Source organism: Perna viridis, chromosome 10 (genome assembly GCF_037379345.1).
Source record: "Perna viridis isolate PV_CMFRI_1.1 ecotype Kerala chromosome 10, ASM3737934v1, whole genome shotgun sequence".
NCBI lineage: Eukaryota > Metazoa > Mollusca > Bivalvia > Mytilida > Mytilidae > Perna > Perna viridis.
In genome coordinates, this window is record NC_142454.1 from 8311288 (window position 1) to 8327484 (window position 16197).

At 30.3% G+C, this 16197-nt stretch overlaps 1 protein-coding gene across 16 annotated transcripts in view; it reads right to left on the reverse strand.

Moving 5' to 3' along the window:
* LOC148604390 (rho GTPase-activating protein 26-like) overlaps window positions 1-16197 on the reverse strand; it is a 44093-nt gene that overhangs the window by 9318 nt on the left and 18578 nt on the right. For 6 of the 16 annotated variants that reach the window (XM_088549916.1, XM_088549911.1, XM_088549913.1 and 3 more), the window contains 15 exons: window positions 15320-15370; window positions 13456-13553; window positions 12197-12297; window positions 10724-10802; window positions 9101-9134; window positions 8809-8871; window positions 8074-8148; window positions 7659-7746; window positions 6584-6642; window positions 5631-5736; window positions 4604-4763; window positions 4252-4492; window positions 2803-2943; window positions 2539-2584; window positions 1170-1247 (listed from right to left, as the gene is read on the reverse strand). In XM_088549916.1, coding sequence (XP_088406042.1) covers window positions 1170-1247; window positions 2539-2584; window positions 2803-2943; window positions 4252-4492; window positions 4604-4763; window positions 5631-5736; window positions 6584-6642; window positions 7659-7746; window positions 8074-8148; window positions 8809-8871; window positions 9101-9134; window positions 10724-10802; window positions 12197-12297; window positions 13456-13553; window positions 15320-15370 — 1420 coding nt within the window. Of the gene's footprint in view, window positions 1-239; window positions 288-1169; window positions 1248-2538; window positions 2585-2802; window positions 2944-4251; window positions 4493-4603; window positions 4764-5630; window positions 5737-6583; window positions 6643-7658; window positions 7747-8073; window positions 8149-8808; window positions 8872-9100; window positions 9135-10723; window positions 10803-12196; window positions 12298-13455; window positions 13554-15319; window positions 15371-16197 lie in introns of all 16 variants that reach the window. The other 10 variants (XM_088549925.1, XM_088549921.1, XM_088549923.1 and 7 more) reach the window with 4 other exon arrangements.

Consider the following 16197-nt stretch of genomic DNA (forward strand, 5'->3'; position numbering starts at 1 on the left):
ACAACTTGTCAAATTACAAACATTTGTACTTGAATTAATATCAATGTTTTTTTGGTTTTTTTTTTTTTTGGTTTTTGTTTCAAAATATGACAGACAAAGATTTATGCCATATATCAAAGTCTCCAATGAAAAAAAATTGAAAAAAGCCTAGAAAATCTTCTTCATAGAAAACAGAAAACTGCTACTTTAATTTTTATCAAGTACTTAATGCACACAATACAAATGAAGATGAGGCTTACATAGAGTTGTACGGGGAATCATGAGTTCCGCGTTTCTTTACACTTCCACTACAAAACAATAAGCATCACAATGCAGCATGGAAACACTGTTAGTTTGTAATGATTGAAAAGGGGGGTGATAGTTGTGACAGACCACAATGACAAGGCGGTCTTGGGATAGATTAGTGCTCCATGCGTGTTCACACGACAACATAACACAGTAATCTTACTGCCACAAAGGCAAAGCTTATGTTAGTTAATTTTGTATGGGACAATAAAGGGAGGTTAGAGAAACAATTCAGTTATGAAATAAGAACTGAAGACACCTCAAAGACTTTCCATTATGCTGTTCACATTAACTTTCATTTTATTTCCATAAAGCTCCTAATTTTTATTTGAAATTTGTGGTTCGGTCAAAATACTACCAGTACTATGAAAGTACTTATATTTGTGCATATCAAATTTTGTTGTTTAGGGGAAGAGCAAAAGTTCATGGATTCTTGAATTTGTGGTTTTGATGTCAAACAATTTAAGGTAAATAATCCTTTTCATTGCAATCAAATTTCGTGGTTTATCTTATACTTTCACAGAAATTCAAGTCCAAACCAAGTTAAATGTTTCTATTTAAAACATCTTTAGAATCCATGAATTTTTACACTCCACAAACAAATTTTTACAAACCACAAAAATTGCTATCCAAGAATTAAGTACTTCACAGTATACATATTTTTTTTTCAATTCGTAAAATGTTATTCGAAACTTAAATTTTGAAAGGAAATTGAGTCCATGTTTTCAATGGAGTGAAAGTACATGATGAAAAGCATCCTTGATTAAATTCTGAGTTAAATATTTGTTTACTCTGGCATATCATTACTCAAGCTTCCAAAATGCATTTCAAATCAGTAATTAAAAATGACCATAGGTAAAGAATTATGATGAAGCTTAGCTTACATGGAGTTGTGCATGGATTGTGATCCACGTCTCTTTACACTGCCACTACAAAACATACGCTCTTCAATGCAGGAACCACTGAAGTAGGGACACATTGAAATAGGGATAAGAGAGGGGACAAAAAAGGGGAGGTAATATACATCTAGCTGACTAAAACTATGGTTCTTATTTAAACAGATCTAAATGCATACTTAAACAGGAAAGTAATATGACAGGGGGCTTATTCCTTGTTTCAAATTTTGCAAACTTTAGAAAAAAAGGAATTGTAAAAAAATGCTATCAACTGGGTAAGGTTTAAAGCAAGGCTTTTAAAAAGTTGAAATTTTTAATTGCAAATGATGTCATATTTTTACATTGTATGGTGAGAGCTATAAGGCACCAAATATGTGTTAAAACCACGACTATATTAAGTGTGATTTACTGACACAAAACTGAAATGTGCTATAAAAACTCTACACATTTCTATTAAACAAACAGAAATTTTAGTCTACAACAATTGTGTTAAACCAACCTTGCTACTCTTTTTCTGAGAGGTTTGCTAAAGGTATAAATATCTTACTGATACAGTTATTTGATTTGTTTTTAATTATTTCAAAAAAATACATTTGATTTCTACAACCCAAACATTTTGATTTTTCATTGTGAGCCCCACTAAAATCTAACCCAACTTACATACTTTGTTTAATTTCTTAAGAGTTTAAAAATGAGGTCAGACCTAACCACAACAAATGAACAGATCAAATCTTTGAATGAATATTAATGAGTAACCCAAAGCGACTTTCAGAAAATTAAAATCAACACCATGCATGCAAACACAATATTTTATCTAAGAACCATTAGACAGCTTTTACAGAATGGTACATTATTTACGATATTATCATCAAATTAAGTCAAATACAATAAAAAATAAGGAACTGTACATTAAGTGATACCCTGCAAAGTAAAAGTGAAAAAAGGGGGATGACAAAATGTTCAAAATGACATAACTGGAAAACCACATTTTGAATTTTGCTAACAATTTATGTTCATCAAAATAATTCAGTGATCCGTTCTCAAGTTATCTGAAAACTGTTGGAGAATGACCATACAGATGGACATAGTGAGTATCACACAATACCTTGTTGTATTGTGTTATGTGGTATAAAAACTACAGTAATGACATTGGGACGAACAAAGCAAGATTTTTTAACGGTACTAGACTTTGACCTTGATTATCAACCATGCTAACTAAAGGGAACATAGATCATTTACAATAACTATGGTAGGTATATTTAAGCTCTATTGGAGTGGGACAGACAAGGGCACTTCTAAACAAGAAGATTAATTTAACTAGCATAAAAACCAAACATTGATAAATTTTGATACTTACAACATTGGGTTGTCTCCCCCTGAGATGTTTAATGCAAATCTGTTAGCTGTAATATAAAATAGAAAAAAATGGATATGGTAAAGCATAACAAATGCACCAGAGTATAACCTAATGAAGAAAACTAATTTACAGTAGTTGTGACTGAAAAATTATTTTCATTCATACAAAATTGCTCTAATCATTAAGTAATGTTGAATCGTAACTGTGTTAATCACTCTGTATTCAAAGTCACATTGGAATGTCATGTGTACAAACGCTACTTACCCAAGGCATTAACATTGCCATATTCTGGTGTCCCAGTGTTACTATAAATAGGTTTCCGTGTATTATCGGCCATTGGTAATGAATTAGTAAGATGGTTTGACTGACTGGAATTTAGAGATTCAGAACTACCACTACTGCTTTCTGAAAACATTCAAATCAGATTAGCTTAATTTCATTAAAATGTATTAAATATTTATAGCTATAACTACCGTATAGTGAGTAATTTTCACAGGTGACATTTCTTCTATGAATTTTCCCAGACTTTATTTTTACGCTCCATTAATATTATCTAAAAGATATTACAGTTTATGGTACAAACAACACTTTACCACAACCCAGCCATTTCTGTTTTTGCCCCCTTTTTTCAAATAAATAATGACAGAGCATCAATATACAGTAAACCATGTCTAAACTGAACCCCTCTTGAACTGAAATTGTTCTATTTAAACAGTTGTTCACTTTACCCAAGTTTAAAATATGTTTAAACTGAACCCCTCTTGAACTGAAATTGTTCTATTTAAACAGTTGTTCACTTTACCCAAGTTTAAAATATGTTTAAACTGATATGAAGAGACTTCAAAAAGTGTCTGTTTCAGACAGATTTAACTGCATATAATTTCTTAAATTTATCTTTACAAACCATTTGGTTAAATATACTGAAAAAAGATTGTTTTAATGTCACCTGTAAAACATACAAGTAAGATTTACATATTTTAACATGGAAACACAAAATTCAACTTAAAATTTCTTAATTAATACATGTATAAAGAATGAATACACATTTTATTTCCTGATAAAAAATATACATTTAAAACTAATATCAACTGTAAATTCAAAAATTACTGTGATGTCTTGACTTTTGTAAACAATGCCACTATGTGACAATATGTTTTAAGTCTTTGGTATGACTTGGACAAGACTCAAATCCCCAACCTCCCACACTGAAGGCAAGCAAGCTACCATGAGACCACACAGACTGTAGTCCATGAGACCACACAGACTGTAGTCCATTAGACCACACAGACTGTAGTCCATGAGACCACACAGACTGTAGTCTATGAGACCACACAGACTGTAGTCCATTAGACCACACAGACTGTAGTCCATGAGACCACACAGACTGTAGTCCATTAGACCACACAGACTGTAGTCCATTAGACCACACAGACTGTAGTCCATGACACCACACAGACTGTAGTCCATGACACCACACAGACTGTAGTCTAAGTTAATGTTTTCTTTCATGAAACAAACATAATAGTTATTAATTCTTGATCCTTATTGTATAATATTGATTACCTTAATAAAAGTTGTGCTGACCTGAATGCCAAATAATTGTTGTTTTAATTTTCAAATCATCAGAAGATACCACTGTTTCATGAGCAGTAGCCTTTGTAAAACTGAATAAGTAATTAAAATATAACATATTTCCATGTGTAGGATACATACCTCCCGGTACTGCAGGACTATAAAATTCTATAGGTCGAAACTTCTCAGGTGGAGGAGGAGGGGCCTTATTCATATAAACAGCTTGTGTAGGCGTGGTTTGTTGTGATGACAGTATTGTATGATTAACACCGGGTGTGAAACGATCAGTTATTATTGTCCTTTTACTATTAGGTACTATTCTACTATCAGGTGCCGGTATAACCTCTGGCTCACCTGGCTCATCTGGTTTGCTTTGAAAAATCTGAAACAAAGAAGTAGAGCCATTAAGATCAAGTTTTGGCCTTAAAATATAAATTATAATCAGAAGTCATGATCCAAATGTTATTGAGTTATATTAAGTATATATACTTACTTGATCATAGTTAGTGATGAGAATTTCAACAACAATATTAAGAAACTTGATGTCCATAATGGCTGCCACAGTTTCTTCCTCTGCTTTCATTAATGTAGGACCAAAACACACACCTAAGTTTGCAACTGTCATTAAATTTTTGTCTTGGAATTCCGCGACTCTAAAAAAGTATAGTATAAAAGTTTATAATCAAGATTTGCTAGACAAAACTCATTACCATAATGATTATAATTTATCAGTAACAAAAATGTGAAGTAGATGTATGATGAAGAGAAAGCCACACATACTGAATAATGTATTATGGGAAAATCCATACTAGATTTCTAATCATTCCCATGAAAGATTCTCAATTTTTTTATGAATTTTTTTTTCCAAATTCTAAAAAGTTAAATTTAGAGACAAATGTATGATAAAGAGGAAGCTTGAAGTGTTATTAAGACCAAAATAAAACAATTCCTTTTTTAAAGCAGCATATCATTTTTTTTATTCAAGTTTCAAGTAATTCCAATGAAAGCGTTTTATATTATACCTGACAACAATAAATGAAATACACATTTATGTACGGACTGCAGTAGAATTCTTGGCCTGTTAAGAGGCTGTCCATGTAAAAATAAGGCCGATCCTATGATACAATTGGCAGAGGGTTAATATCATTTTTTTGTTCCCATGTTTATATCATATATATATCAAATAGTAAAAAGATTTTTTTAAAGCACAATGGATGGCTCAGAAAATCATTTTAAACGTCCCTAACAAAAAAAACCAAATTATGCACAAAATAGAGTTATCTCCCTTTTTCAATTAATTTCCATGCTTTCCATGTTGCAGTTAATCAAAACATTCAACTTTGAGACATATGTGATATGAAATGGATGAAAATTTATAAAGAAAAACATTTGTCATGTGCAATCCACTGCCTTGTTTTTGCATGAACACTCTGGTAAATGATAAAAAAAAAATATAAGGTATACATAAAAGGCTACCATTTAAAAAAAAAGGGAACAACATAATGAGGTTAGGTTCCTACCTTTTTAAATGTTTAATTATAATTTCTAACATTTCAAAATTTTTCTGTGGTAACTGATGTACCAATGTGTGTATATCATGAATTCGTAACGTCTTGGCTTCCTGTTCTAAAATTAAAAACATTCTAATTTATGAGATACATCAATAAAAAAATTAATATAGAAGCAACTGTAGGTCAACTTTATTTATCTGGCAGAAAACTAAATACTAACAATGTTTATAAAAAAAAGAACATGAATCAGGACATTGAAAAAATATAATTGGAAGCAAGTGACAAAAATCTTAATAATAAAATTAAATGTTTGGCAGAGTGCATCTTGATACGACCACGACCACAGAAGTTGAACCCTGCATAGTTGGGTTCTTGCCCCTTATTCTTACTTGGCTCAACTCATAACCCAAAATATTAATTCTAGTCTTCTTTTAGCCTTGTTATACTATTTCAAAGAAATCACTTCTGCCCCCCTCTTTTTTTCAAATTTTTAAATCTTAATCCCAAAATCAATCCCAGTCTGATTATTGTGGTGTAGAATATTGTGGAAGGATATAGACATTCCTATTCTTTTACAGGAGTTTATAGAGTTAAATACTATGAAATGTTTGTTTTGGACCATTTTTTGGCCCCTTATTCTTAAACAGTTGGGGCCATAACCCCCAAAATCAATACCAACCTTCTTTTTTGTGATTTAAAATCTAGCTGTAAAATTTCATAAAGATCAACCAATTCAAGTTATTGCATGAAAACCAAGTGTCTACAGACAACGACACGTCAACAGCATCATACCAATACACGACAACAAAATTTTGGCGGCTGTAGAAAAAAAATTGTGGGTTACAAGGTCATGAACAACAGCTAATATTAATTTTTAAGATTTTTTATAACATATTCATGTCTTACAAATTCCTATACTTTATACCAAAACACTTGACTGACTTGAAAATCAATGTACTTACTTGCAGCCTGTATAAATTGAGCATGGAAACCAAATGTCATCAATGGTTCTGGTAAAGACCTTAAACAGTTCAATTAACAATTTAATGACATGCAAAAAAGCTGTGGTCCTTTTCACAAAAAATTATAAGTGTAAAATTAGTCATAAGTTATGACGTCACAGTAAATCAAAGTATTGTGACGTCATAACTAATTTTACTCTTCAGATTTTTCATGAAAAGGACCACAGGCTCTCAATACACAAGTGTATTTTGAATCAGTTTTGTGCAAAAGAGTTGTGGTTCAAAATTGAAATAATAGAAATAATCAGACCTCAATTATATATGTGTATATGTTTGAATTTTCATTATGTTCAATTCAATTTTATTAAGGCAACATCAATCTTAATTACAATATAAAACAGATATCAACGATTTAAAACTATCTATATGCAATACACATGATCATATATAAAATTATATATACATGTATATATACTTCAGTAACTCTTCAGAAGTATATTGGTTGCCTGAGATTAGCCATAAAGCCTTATAAGCTTAATTCCAATGGGGTCTCTATTGCTGTTTAGTTATCACGACCACTTCATACTATATAACAAACTTATCAAAGCTTTAAAGACGATTTTACGAGGTCAACAAACAAAACTGAAATTGGCAAAATAGAATATACAGTAAAAAAAGAATCCTTACAGTAAAATCTGGAATTTAAAATAGAAGAATTCTGCTAAAAAGCAAGAGAAAAATCCTCCATGCTTAAAGATAAAATCTGCTAATGCTACATCAATAGATTTGTTAATTCTGGTTGGATGTTGACAGTTGCATGCTGATGGATTGTTCATAAGTTTTTTTTTTTTCTTATTGGTGACTTGCATTACTCACTTAAACCAATAAAAATAAGCTTGCATTGCGCAAGGAAAAAATTCTAACAGGGTATTCATTCTTGCCTAAAGTATAATGTTTTACCCAAAATAATGAAATCTGAACCACTATTGTTCTCAAGAAGTTTCACTGTAATTAAAACCCATTTTTAAATTAACTTACAAGAAATCTAATCTAATTAGGTAAAACTTCTACATACCTTAAGTAATTTTTAATAGCACTAGTAATAGTTTTAATCTCAAACTGTGTATTATCTTCTAAATTCATCTTATCTCGTTTCTTGGCATCTGAAAGATAAGAAACAAATACAAAAATATGAAATTATTAAAAACTTACTCAAGTGTGTCTTCTCTAGTAACTTATAATTTGATAAAGGCAACCCCAACTTAGCAAATAAGAGAGCTATTGCCTTGGTCTAAATATATGTCATGACTTTAGTTTTGTGGTTCCTCACTAGTTGTTTAAAGTTTTGTTCACCAAAAGAGATTATGTTTCATCTCAAGTCTCTGAAGACAATAAGTATATGTACAAATTTACATGTTAGTTAAACTGAAACAATAGTAAGAATAAGGGAATCTACATATACCACTGATTGTTATAATAACAGTACTGACCTAACCCTATAGAAATTAACTTGTTAACTTTAGAGTTTACACCAACTACTCTATATAAACCATTCTCCTCTAAACCTGAAAAAAACATCATTGTAAAGGTTTTAAAATGTTAACATAGATATTGTTATTATAACGTATACATTCTAATTCTAAAAAAATGTATTATGTACTTACCAGTACCCTATTATACTGAAATCTATTGGAAATATTCATATTGAAATTTTACCAACATTCAAATTATATTCTTCATCACATGTTTCAATGCGATTAACAGTTATTATCTCCAGGTAAAAACTAAATTTAAAATGTAGTTGGATAGCAGAATAATTTGATACATAAACTGTAAAATGCTGTAGGTATTTGTAGGTTTGATAAACACTGAAAGTTAAATATCACAAAATATCAACTATGTATGTAATGTTTTCATATGTACCAGCCTTTGTGAGTTCATTTTTTGCAATTTTAAACTTTTATGAGTTAAAAAACCTTTATCTATATGATTCCTTCAAAATATCTAACCACTTGAAATATGGTAACTGTACCATGGCAGCAATTCTAGCATTATAGAATGATATCATCAATTGTTACAGTAGAATAATGTAAGAAATGTAAAATTACTATCCACCAATCAGATTTTAGACAATTTGACACAATCAAACAACCAACTAAAGTGACAGCCATACGAGCAGATAATAGAGAAAACAAGGTTTATGAACACGTCTCTATAACACTTACCTCTATCCTCTATGGCTTTGATACATTTCTTTATAAACTGGAATCCTATGTCATCCAAGGAGGCTGAAATTTTCATCAACATATTACATTAAAAAGTCCATAAAAATACTTTATCACAGTTCAATTACAAATTACTTCAATTTTTTTTTTTGTTTTTTTTTTTGGAAAACTAACAAGTTCTATTGAGTCTGATCTGCCACAAAAAATATATTACTTTAACTGAGGAAACAAATGCATGTAACTGTTAATTAAACAACTTCAATGTTGGAATTTTACAATGGTTTTTACTTACAATCATCTGAAGTCGTCTTTGGTTTTGTATACACCTGTGTTTCAAATAAAATGTATTAATATACAGCTAGATAGTGATACATGTAAAATTGTACAGTAATAAAATCATATGGATAACATAAGAATTGAATGTTCAGCCATAAAATTAACATCTTTAACTAAAAAATGAAAAAGTGACCCATGAAAATGTGAGGATAAAGATTCTCCCTGGCTTTTTACTTTATTTGTGCCATAAAACTTAAGAAATTTCTTTCTCCCATACTAAACAGGTGATTTAACTGAACATGACTTTTTTATCAACAGGGCTGTGATTCAATTTCAGAGTGAGGTTTCCCTCCATCTTATATTTTTCTGCAGATTTCATGAGAGAAACCAATTCTCCTTCCGCTTATTCATGATTGAAATATTTCTCCACTCTCTGGTAAAATTAAGATTATATCATGCTTGGTAAAGCTTGCATGTTGAAAGTCTTAATTTTACCATCTTGATTGGAGAAATAATTTTAAACCACTAATTACTGATGGAGAATCTATATAAAATATCTGGTTGGTAGAGCAACATACGTATTTTCAGCGAAACAAATCTACTTGCTTTTAATTCTCCTAAATTTCAAACAAATACAAAAAAAAAAATGATACCAGTTTTCTTTATCAAAATCGAAAAATTTATCAAATATGTTTGTTAGAGTATTGCAGTAGAAAGTAAATTAATTTCTAGGTTTTTCTCAATCTACATTCTACTAGGAAACAGACTGACAATTCCCAAAAGAGAGAGAAATTTTCTGAAGCTCTGATATACACAGAATTAGATAAACATTACATCCTACTGAACCAAACAAAACTTAACCATGCTAAACAAAACAATCCAACACAAAAATATCATGTTTTGTTAGAAACTGCATTCAAACAATGAAAGAATGGAAAGACTGCCTGAATAAGGCTGTAAATACATAATTAAACATGAATAGAACATCCAGTCTGGTGAATGACAGCTATTAGACTTTGGTCTACATCAACGCATATTAAATAATGATCAGAAGTTACAAGGAAGAGTGTTATGGTTTCATTCAAGCCAATTACCTCATAAATGATCTGTAATCATGAAATAAGTAACCTAGTATGAAATGGTACACTGCTGGGTACTTTGTGCAAGCTATAATGAACCCTGAACTGTCACATGTATTAAAACTTTATAAGTAAGCTTGAGCAATACTAGTATCCTGAATAAAGAGCTAGCCTGTATGATAATGATTAACTGCAGAAATCAAAGCTAGCCTGTATGATTAACTACAGCAACCATTTAAGTGCAAGCATTGTTTGTATGTATGTTCATATTGCTGTAATGTCACAATTGGTAAGATGATTCTGTTGAAAGATCACAGACTCTTGAGTACATTCAAACTGTTGATATTTTTTTTTATTTTTGTGAAAAAGATGAAGAGTCTTAAATCACTGACACTCTGAGAACTCTTTTTTTTATGTTCCCATTTAATACGGTTTTATTTAATGTATCAAGAAAATAGAGATAGTAAGTTCAAAATATAATAAAATATGATCTGAATACTGAAAGCTTTAGTATAGCAAAGAACATTCAAGGGAGATAAATCATCCACTAAGCTACATACTGGTTCCTTGCCATCCATTGCATCCATCCATAATCTTCTGTCTGACTCTGACATAGCTTGGAAAGTTAAAGTTTCTGGTCTGAAAACAATGACAAAGAATTTCGAATTTTTAAAACACATCAAAAACAAAATGAGCATGACCTCTTGTCCTTCCTTCAATGTAATATACAAAACACAAACAAAATCTGGATATATCTTATTTTTCTTCTCTCTCAGAGGTACATATTTCAAACATATTTGAGACCTAAATTAATAATGTTGGCTTGCCCCTTACTGACTCACAATGATTAGGTATGTAGTAATCTGAAGTTATTTCACTTATTTGGATTGTAAACAATCAATTTCAGTGATTAATATCTTTTCAAGATTAAAAAATAATTTTTGCTGATAGATATGAATAAAATATTTTGGATAGAGTGGCAAGGGTCACTTTTTTGATGGTTGGTAAGTAAACAAACAAACATAATTTTAACTAAGGCCAAAGTCTATAAACTGCATTGTTTTAGAAAAAAATCTTTGTAATGTTACAACTGTGTCACCCTTGAACTTTTTGCTTATTTTAACATTTATAAAAACAGACTGCAATGATTATTATGATTACAATGGACAGGCAAATAATGAAATCAAACTTTTCCCCAAAATAAATGGTGGTACTGACTATCATAGAAATCCGTGTAAATATCACATTATGTTAGAAGACAATCAAGACTACAATGATCTTATAAGAATCTCAATCGTAAATTTCAACTTCTTACCTAATCAACTTACAAGGATGCCAGATTTTCCTTCATAATATAAACATACAGTTGCATTGTACTAAGATATTCATTTAAATATAAATTTGATTGATAAAACTCAGTGTTCAAATTACAGCATAAAGCAAATTTTGGTGTTAAGACATGTATTGTTATACTCAGCTTTACGTAATGCCCGGACCATTCAAATTTGAAATAAAAATAAAACTACAAGTTTATTGCTGATGTTTAAACTATTTAGAACAAACGGCACCTTATAATAAATAAAAGTTTCCCTAAATTTTTCGTTGTTAAAATTAGATGACATTTAAATGCAGTAACATAACGTTCAGATTGTCAAAATAGCTGTAGTTCTTTCGCCAAGACGATTTTTTGGTTGCTGCTAGTGACCAAAAAAAAATTTATCACTTCCTTTTGAGATTTCCTTGACTTGCAATTTCTAGCTTTAAATTAGTACACTGCTTGCTGAAACTCTTGTGTATTTACAAGATGCCATAATTTGAGTCTGTAGAATTTTTTTAAAACAGGTATTGAAATGACAGTATTTTTTTACAGAACCTGTGTTATTCGTATTTGTGATGAACATCATATTCACTAGAAATGGATAATTCAAATAAAGTGTGATAACAAAAATATAAGGCCAGTTTAAATTAATACCCAGAAATGTTGAATTCACAGAATAACGATATTCATGTTATAAAGAATAATGATTTCTTACTTATCTGACACCTGAACATCAAAACAGAACCGTTTGTCTATTGTCTGAGATGCCCGTCTCACACATGACGTCATCGTCAACATCTCCGGTGTAGATTGACTCTGTCAAATTAAAACAGTTCTAAATACCATTTGTTAGATTATAACAAGTATTATGATCAATGCTTAGGATAATTTGTTTTTCGACATCAATTATTGATAAAGTTATGAAACTGATCCCCAAATTACAGTTTTTATCAAATAAATTTGAAACATTGAAATATTGTTATATATAGTTGTTTTCCTCATGGTCTTCTCAACTCTTTTTTAATGAGAACTATCGGAAACTGTTAACTTTTACAAGAGCTTTCACACATTGTTTGGGCAAAGATAACCTCCATTTATAATCAACTAACATGAATAAAAAGAAAGTAGCTTATACTGGAATATAGCAAGGGAAGGAATGGTGCAAAAACAAGGAAAAGAAACATTGGAACCAAGAAATAGGAGATATGTTGCAATTCACCATGTTGTAAACATATACTAAATTTAATGGAAATCTCCTTAATGGGTCTGATATCCTTCATCAAAGCATGTGTGATGACTAAATCCATAAAAAAGTATTTTACACAACTTGTCAAAACCAGAACATGTGACAATATGCCTTTTTCTCCATATACTGTCAGATACTGTGGAGATTTTGGCATGGAATAAAGTAGAAGTTGTATATTTATGCAATATATTTGACAGATGGACAGATTGAAACCTATTTCATCAAGCAGAAACAGAGAAATGTGTATGAAAATTACTGATGGACATGTGATGGCGGTAGGGGTATCAAAAAAAATTAATTGTATATGTTAGTAACAACCTTAAGGAGGTAGACCTAAGGCAAGGGACACAACTCACTGAAATGTTTGCATTCAGGTCTCATGTAAGCATCAAAGTCACTAGGACTGATTTCATCCTGTTTCAAATAAAAGCTTGAAAGGCTTTGGTGAAATCGAATAGGATACAAACATATCACTGATTTCAAGAGTTATGTCCCTTACCCTAGGCCTACCTCCTTAAACTGGGCATCTCTCAACTAGTCCTAAATACCTTATAAACCTGTAAAAAATCCACAATTCACTGCCATTTCAAAATTTGATTTAGGAACTCTTGGTATAACTCCAACAAATTAAACATCAATTCTAAATCAATTAAATTCCAGTATTTGGGCATATATGACAGAATTTTCAAGTTTTGTGACAAGAAACCTGGATGTAAATAAAAACAAACCAGTTTTCCAGTGACTTGGTTGTATGGCAGTATGTGTAGTTCTTTGTTATCTTTCTTGTACCAGCAGTAGTGTTTACTCCATGTGGTTCCAAGGGCCTCTGGAAATAGAGATTCTTATAATACCCTAACCTCTTTTAAAAGATTCTTTGAAACTATAATTATAAACTGTATCAAAACTATTGTGCTAATTCCATCTCAGTGATAATAAGAATCCGTCAAACTTGTTTGTGTTCTTGTAGAATAAAGCTTAAATAAATACCAAACATTTCAAAACTTAAAAATCTCACTGTAAAGCTACACTTATGACAAACTGAAAATACATTTAATTGCATTAAATTCTCTTTAAAATTAAGTCAATGTACAAAATTCAACACATGCTACTCCAAGGCTTCATTTTCCAAAGAAATTTTGATAAGCATGCAACATTTTCAAAATTCTTTCAAAACAAAAAAAAACTGAATAAAGAAATATGAAAAACTGATATCATTTTACTTTCCAATGACAGATAGAATTCATTTGTAACTGAATTTTTAGCATGCGTTTATTAATTTGAATAAAGAGCTGATGTTATTATTGGCAGTTTAATTAGTTAAATATTTTAGCAGAGATCATACCTCTAACATTTGGCAATAACCAAGTATAAAATGGGTCTAATGAAAAAATTGTAAACAAAATCATGTAATGAATAATCATTGACAAAAACCATGGAAATGTAATACTACAGTAAGTGACATTACTTTCTTTTATGGATACAAATAAAAAAATTCGAGAATTAATTTCTAAATAAATGAATACATATACTTATATTGATTAATAAAAAAAAAGAAACAAAAAGAAATAAATACAACACAACACCAAAAAGTGCAATGTAATCTAATTTTGAAAATAATCTGATGTTTTCCTGGATATTTACTTTAGAATAAAAAATCTCATTAAGATCAATAGAAAAACATATAAACTTCCCCTCCCCTTAAAAAGTGTGTCCTTGTATTCCATGTAGTATTACACAAAGTTGTGGCATGACTGTTTTATTGTTATTTATGATGGGTCTTGTTAGTGCCCTTTAGTCTAGAGGGTGGACCTCGTCGACCAATTCATTTATTATTTTTTATTCAAGAGCAGGAGAAATTTTGGCAATCAGGAATCTCTCAATGTAAGAGTAACATGGACAAAATAAAGTCTGAAGACAGTGTATTAACTCTAAACCATAATTTAGAAGACTCATATGACTTGCCATGAACTTCTCTTATATTTTCATAACGTGCACAATTTCACAACATTCTACTGTCATGGTAAATCTGTTCAATCATAAATATATTTGTAGACTTTTTCTACTCTTTTGATTTCAAAGTATTATATATATATAATTATACTTCTAAATTATGTTTAATCTCAAAATGAAAAAAAAACTGTGCATCACAAATTTCAAAATTGCATTGAAACTCACTTAGATAAAAATATAAAAAATCAATTTTCTACATGAGTCCCATTTTCCTTTCCTATATAAAATAGTCTGCTATCAAGTTTCTGGTCTCCATTCTTTTTATAGATTTCAAAGAAATTAATCTTTGAAATCTGTTATATATAATGTGTCTACCACCAAGTCAGAAAAATCCTTTATTTATATCAAAAATACTTCCTTAAATACTTCACAACCACCAAATTGCATTTTTTTCCCACAGTGGATTACTTACAAAAACAGAAACAATTTTTTTTTTAATTAAAAAAACCTAGAAATTTAATTAACCAAAGAATGGAGACAAAAAAATCTGACATATAGGAAGTCAACTCCTTTTATATGAACCAGATTGACCAAGACATGAACAACAGACAGTGACCCAGTCCACCCTCTACACCTGTATACCTGTTAAGTCCTTAGCCTGTTTTGGCATCCATTTTGATGCTCTGTAATTCTCTATACAAAATTATACAATAGGTTCGGTTCATATCATAATCATTTTTTTTGTGAAACAATTTCATTAGTGAAACTTAACTTCAAAACACATTCTATTAAATTCTGCTTTCAATTACATGTACTTTAAAGCACTATGAAGTGAGGTATCTTTTTCAGATTACAGCATCTAACCGGATTTCTACCAAAGTTTAACGAAAATGTTTGTGACACATTTATGAAGGTAAAATAATAAGTATATCTTTAGACTTTGTAAAAGTATATTCCCTCATTGGAAATTCTGTAACTTGGAAAGGATACCAGGACTTCATAAACCAAAGGCATTTTATCCCCATTTTATACCAATGTGAAAAAATATATACCATTTTCTTACCCTTTCATGTAAATTGATGTAGACAGCATAACTTGGCATCATGAATAATTCATTCTTTCACAGTTAATTGTTGTATGAGGATTGTCATGTACAACACACCATTCTTTTTGTTAATGTTTGGTACAAACTTCTATACAAATGTCTTTAGCTTACAAGAAAAATTACTTACCGTGAAAATATAAATTGTTCATGACACCAATTTACAGTCTTTTAACTCACTGATTCTTAAAATTGCCGATATTAATCAAATGCAGAAGTTTAAAAGAAATTATTTGTCGAGATAACCAGTTCCATGAAACCAAGATAATCGGTATCCCATAATATACTTCACTGATGCAGAGTGACAAAGGAATAATACTGCTTATTTCATTACAAAATCAGTGTTTTAGATACAACACATAAATATATTACACTGAATTAGACATTTTACATAGAGTTAATACTACAACTCATTCTA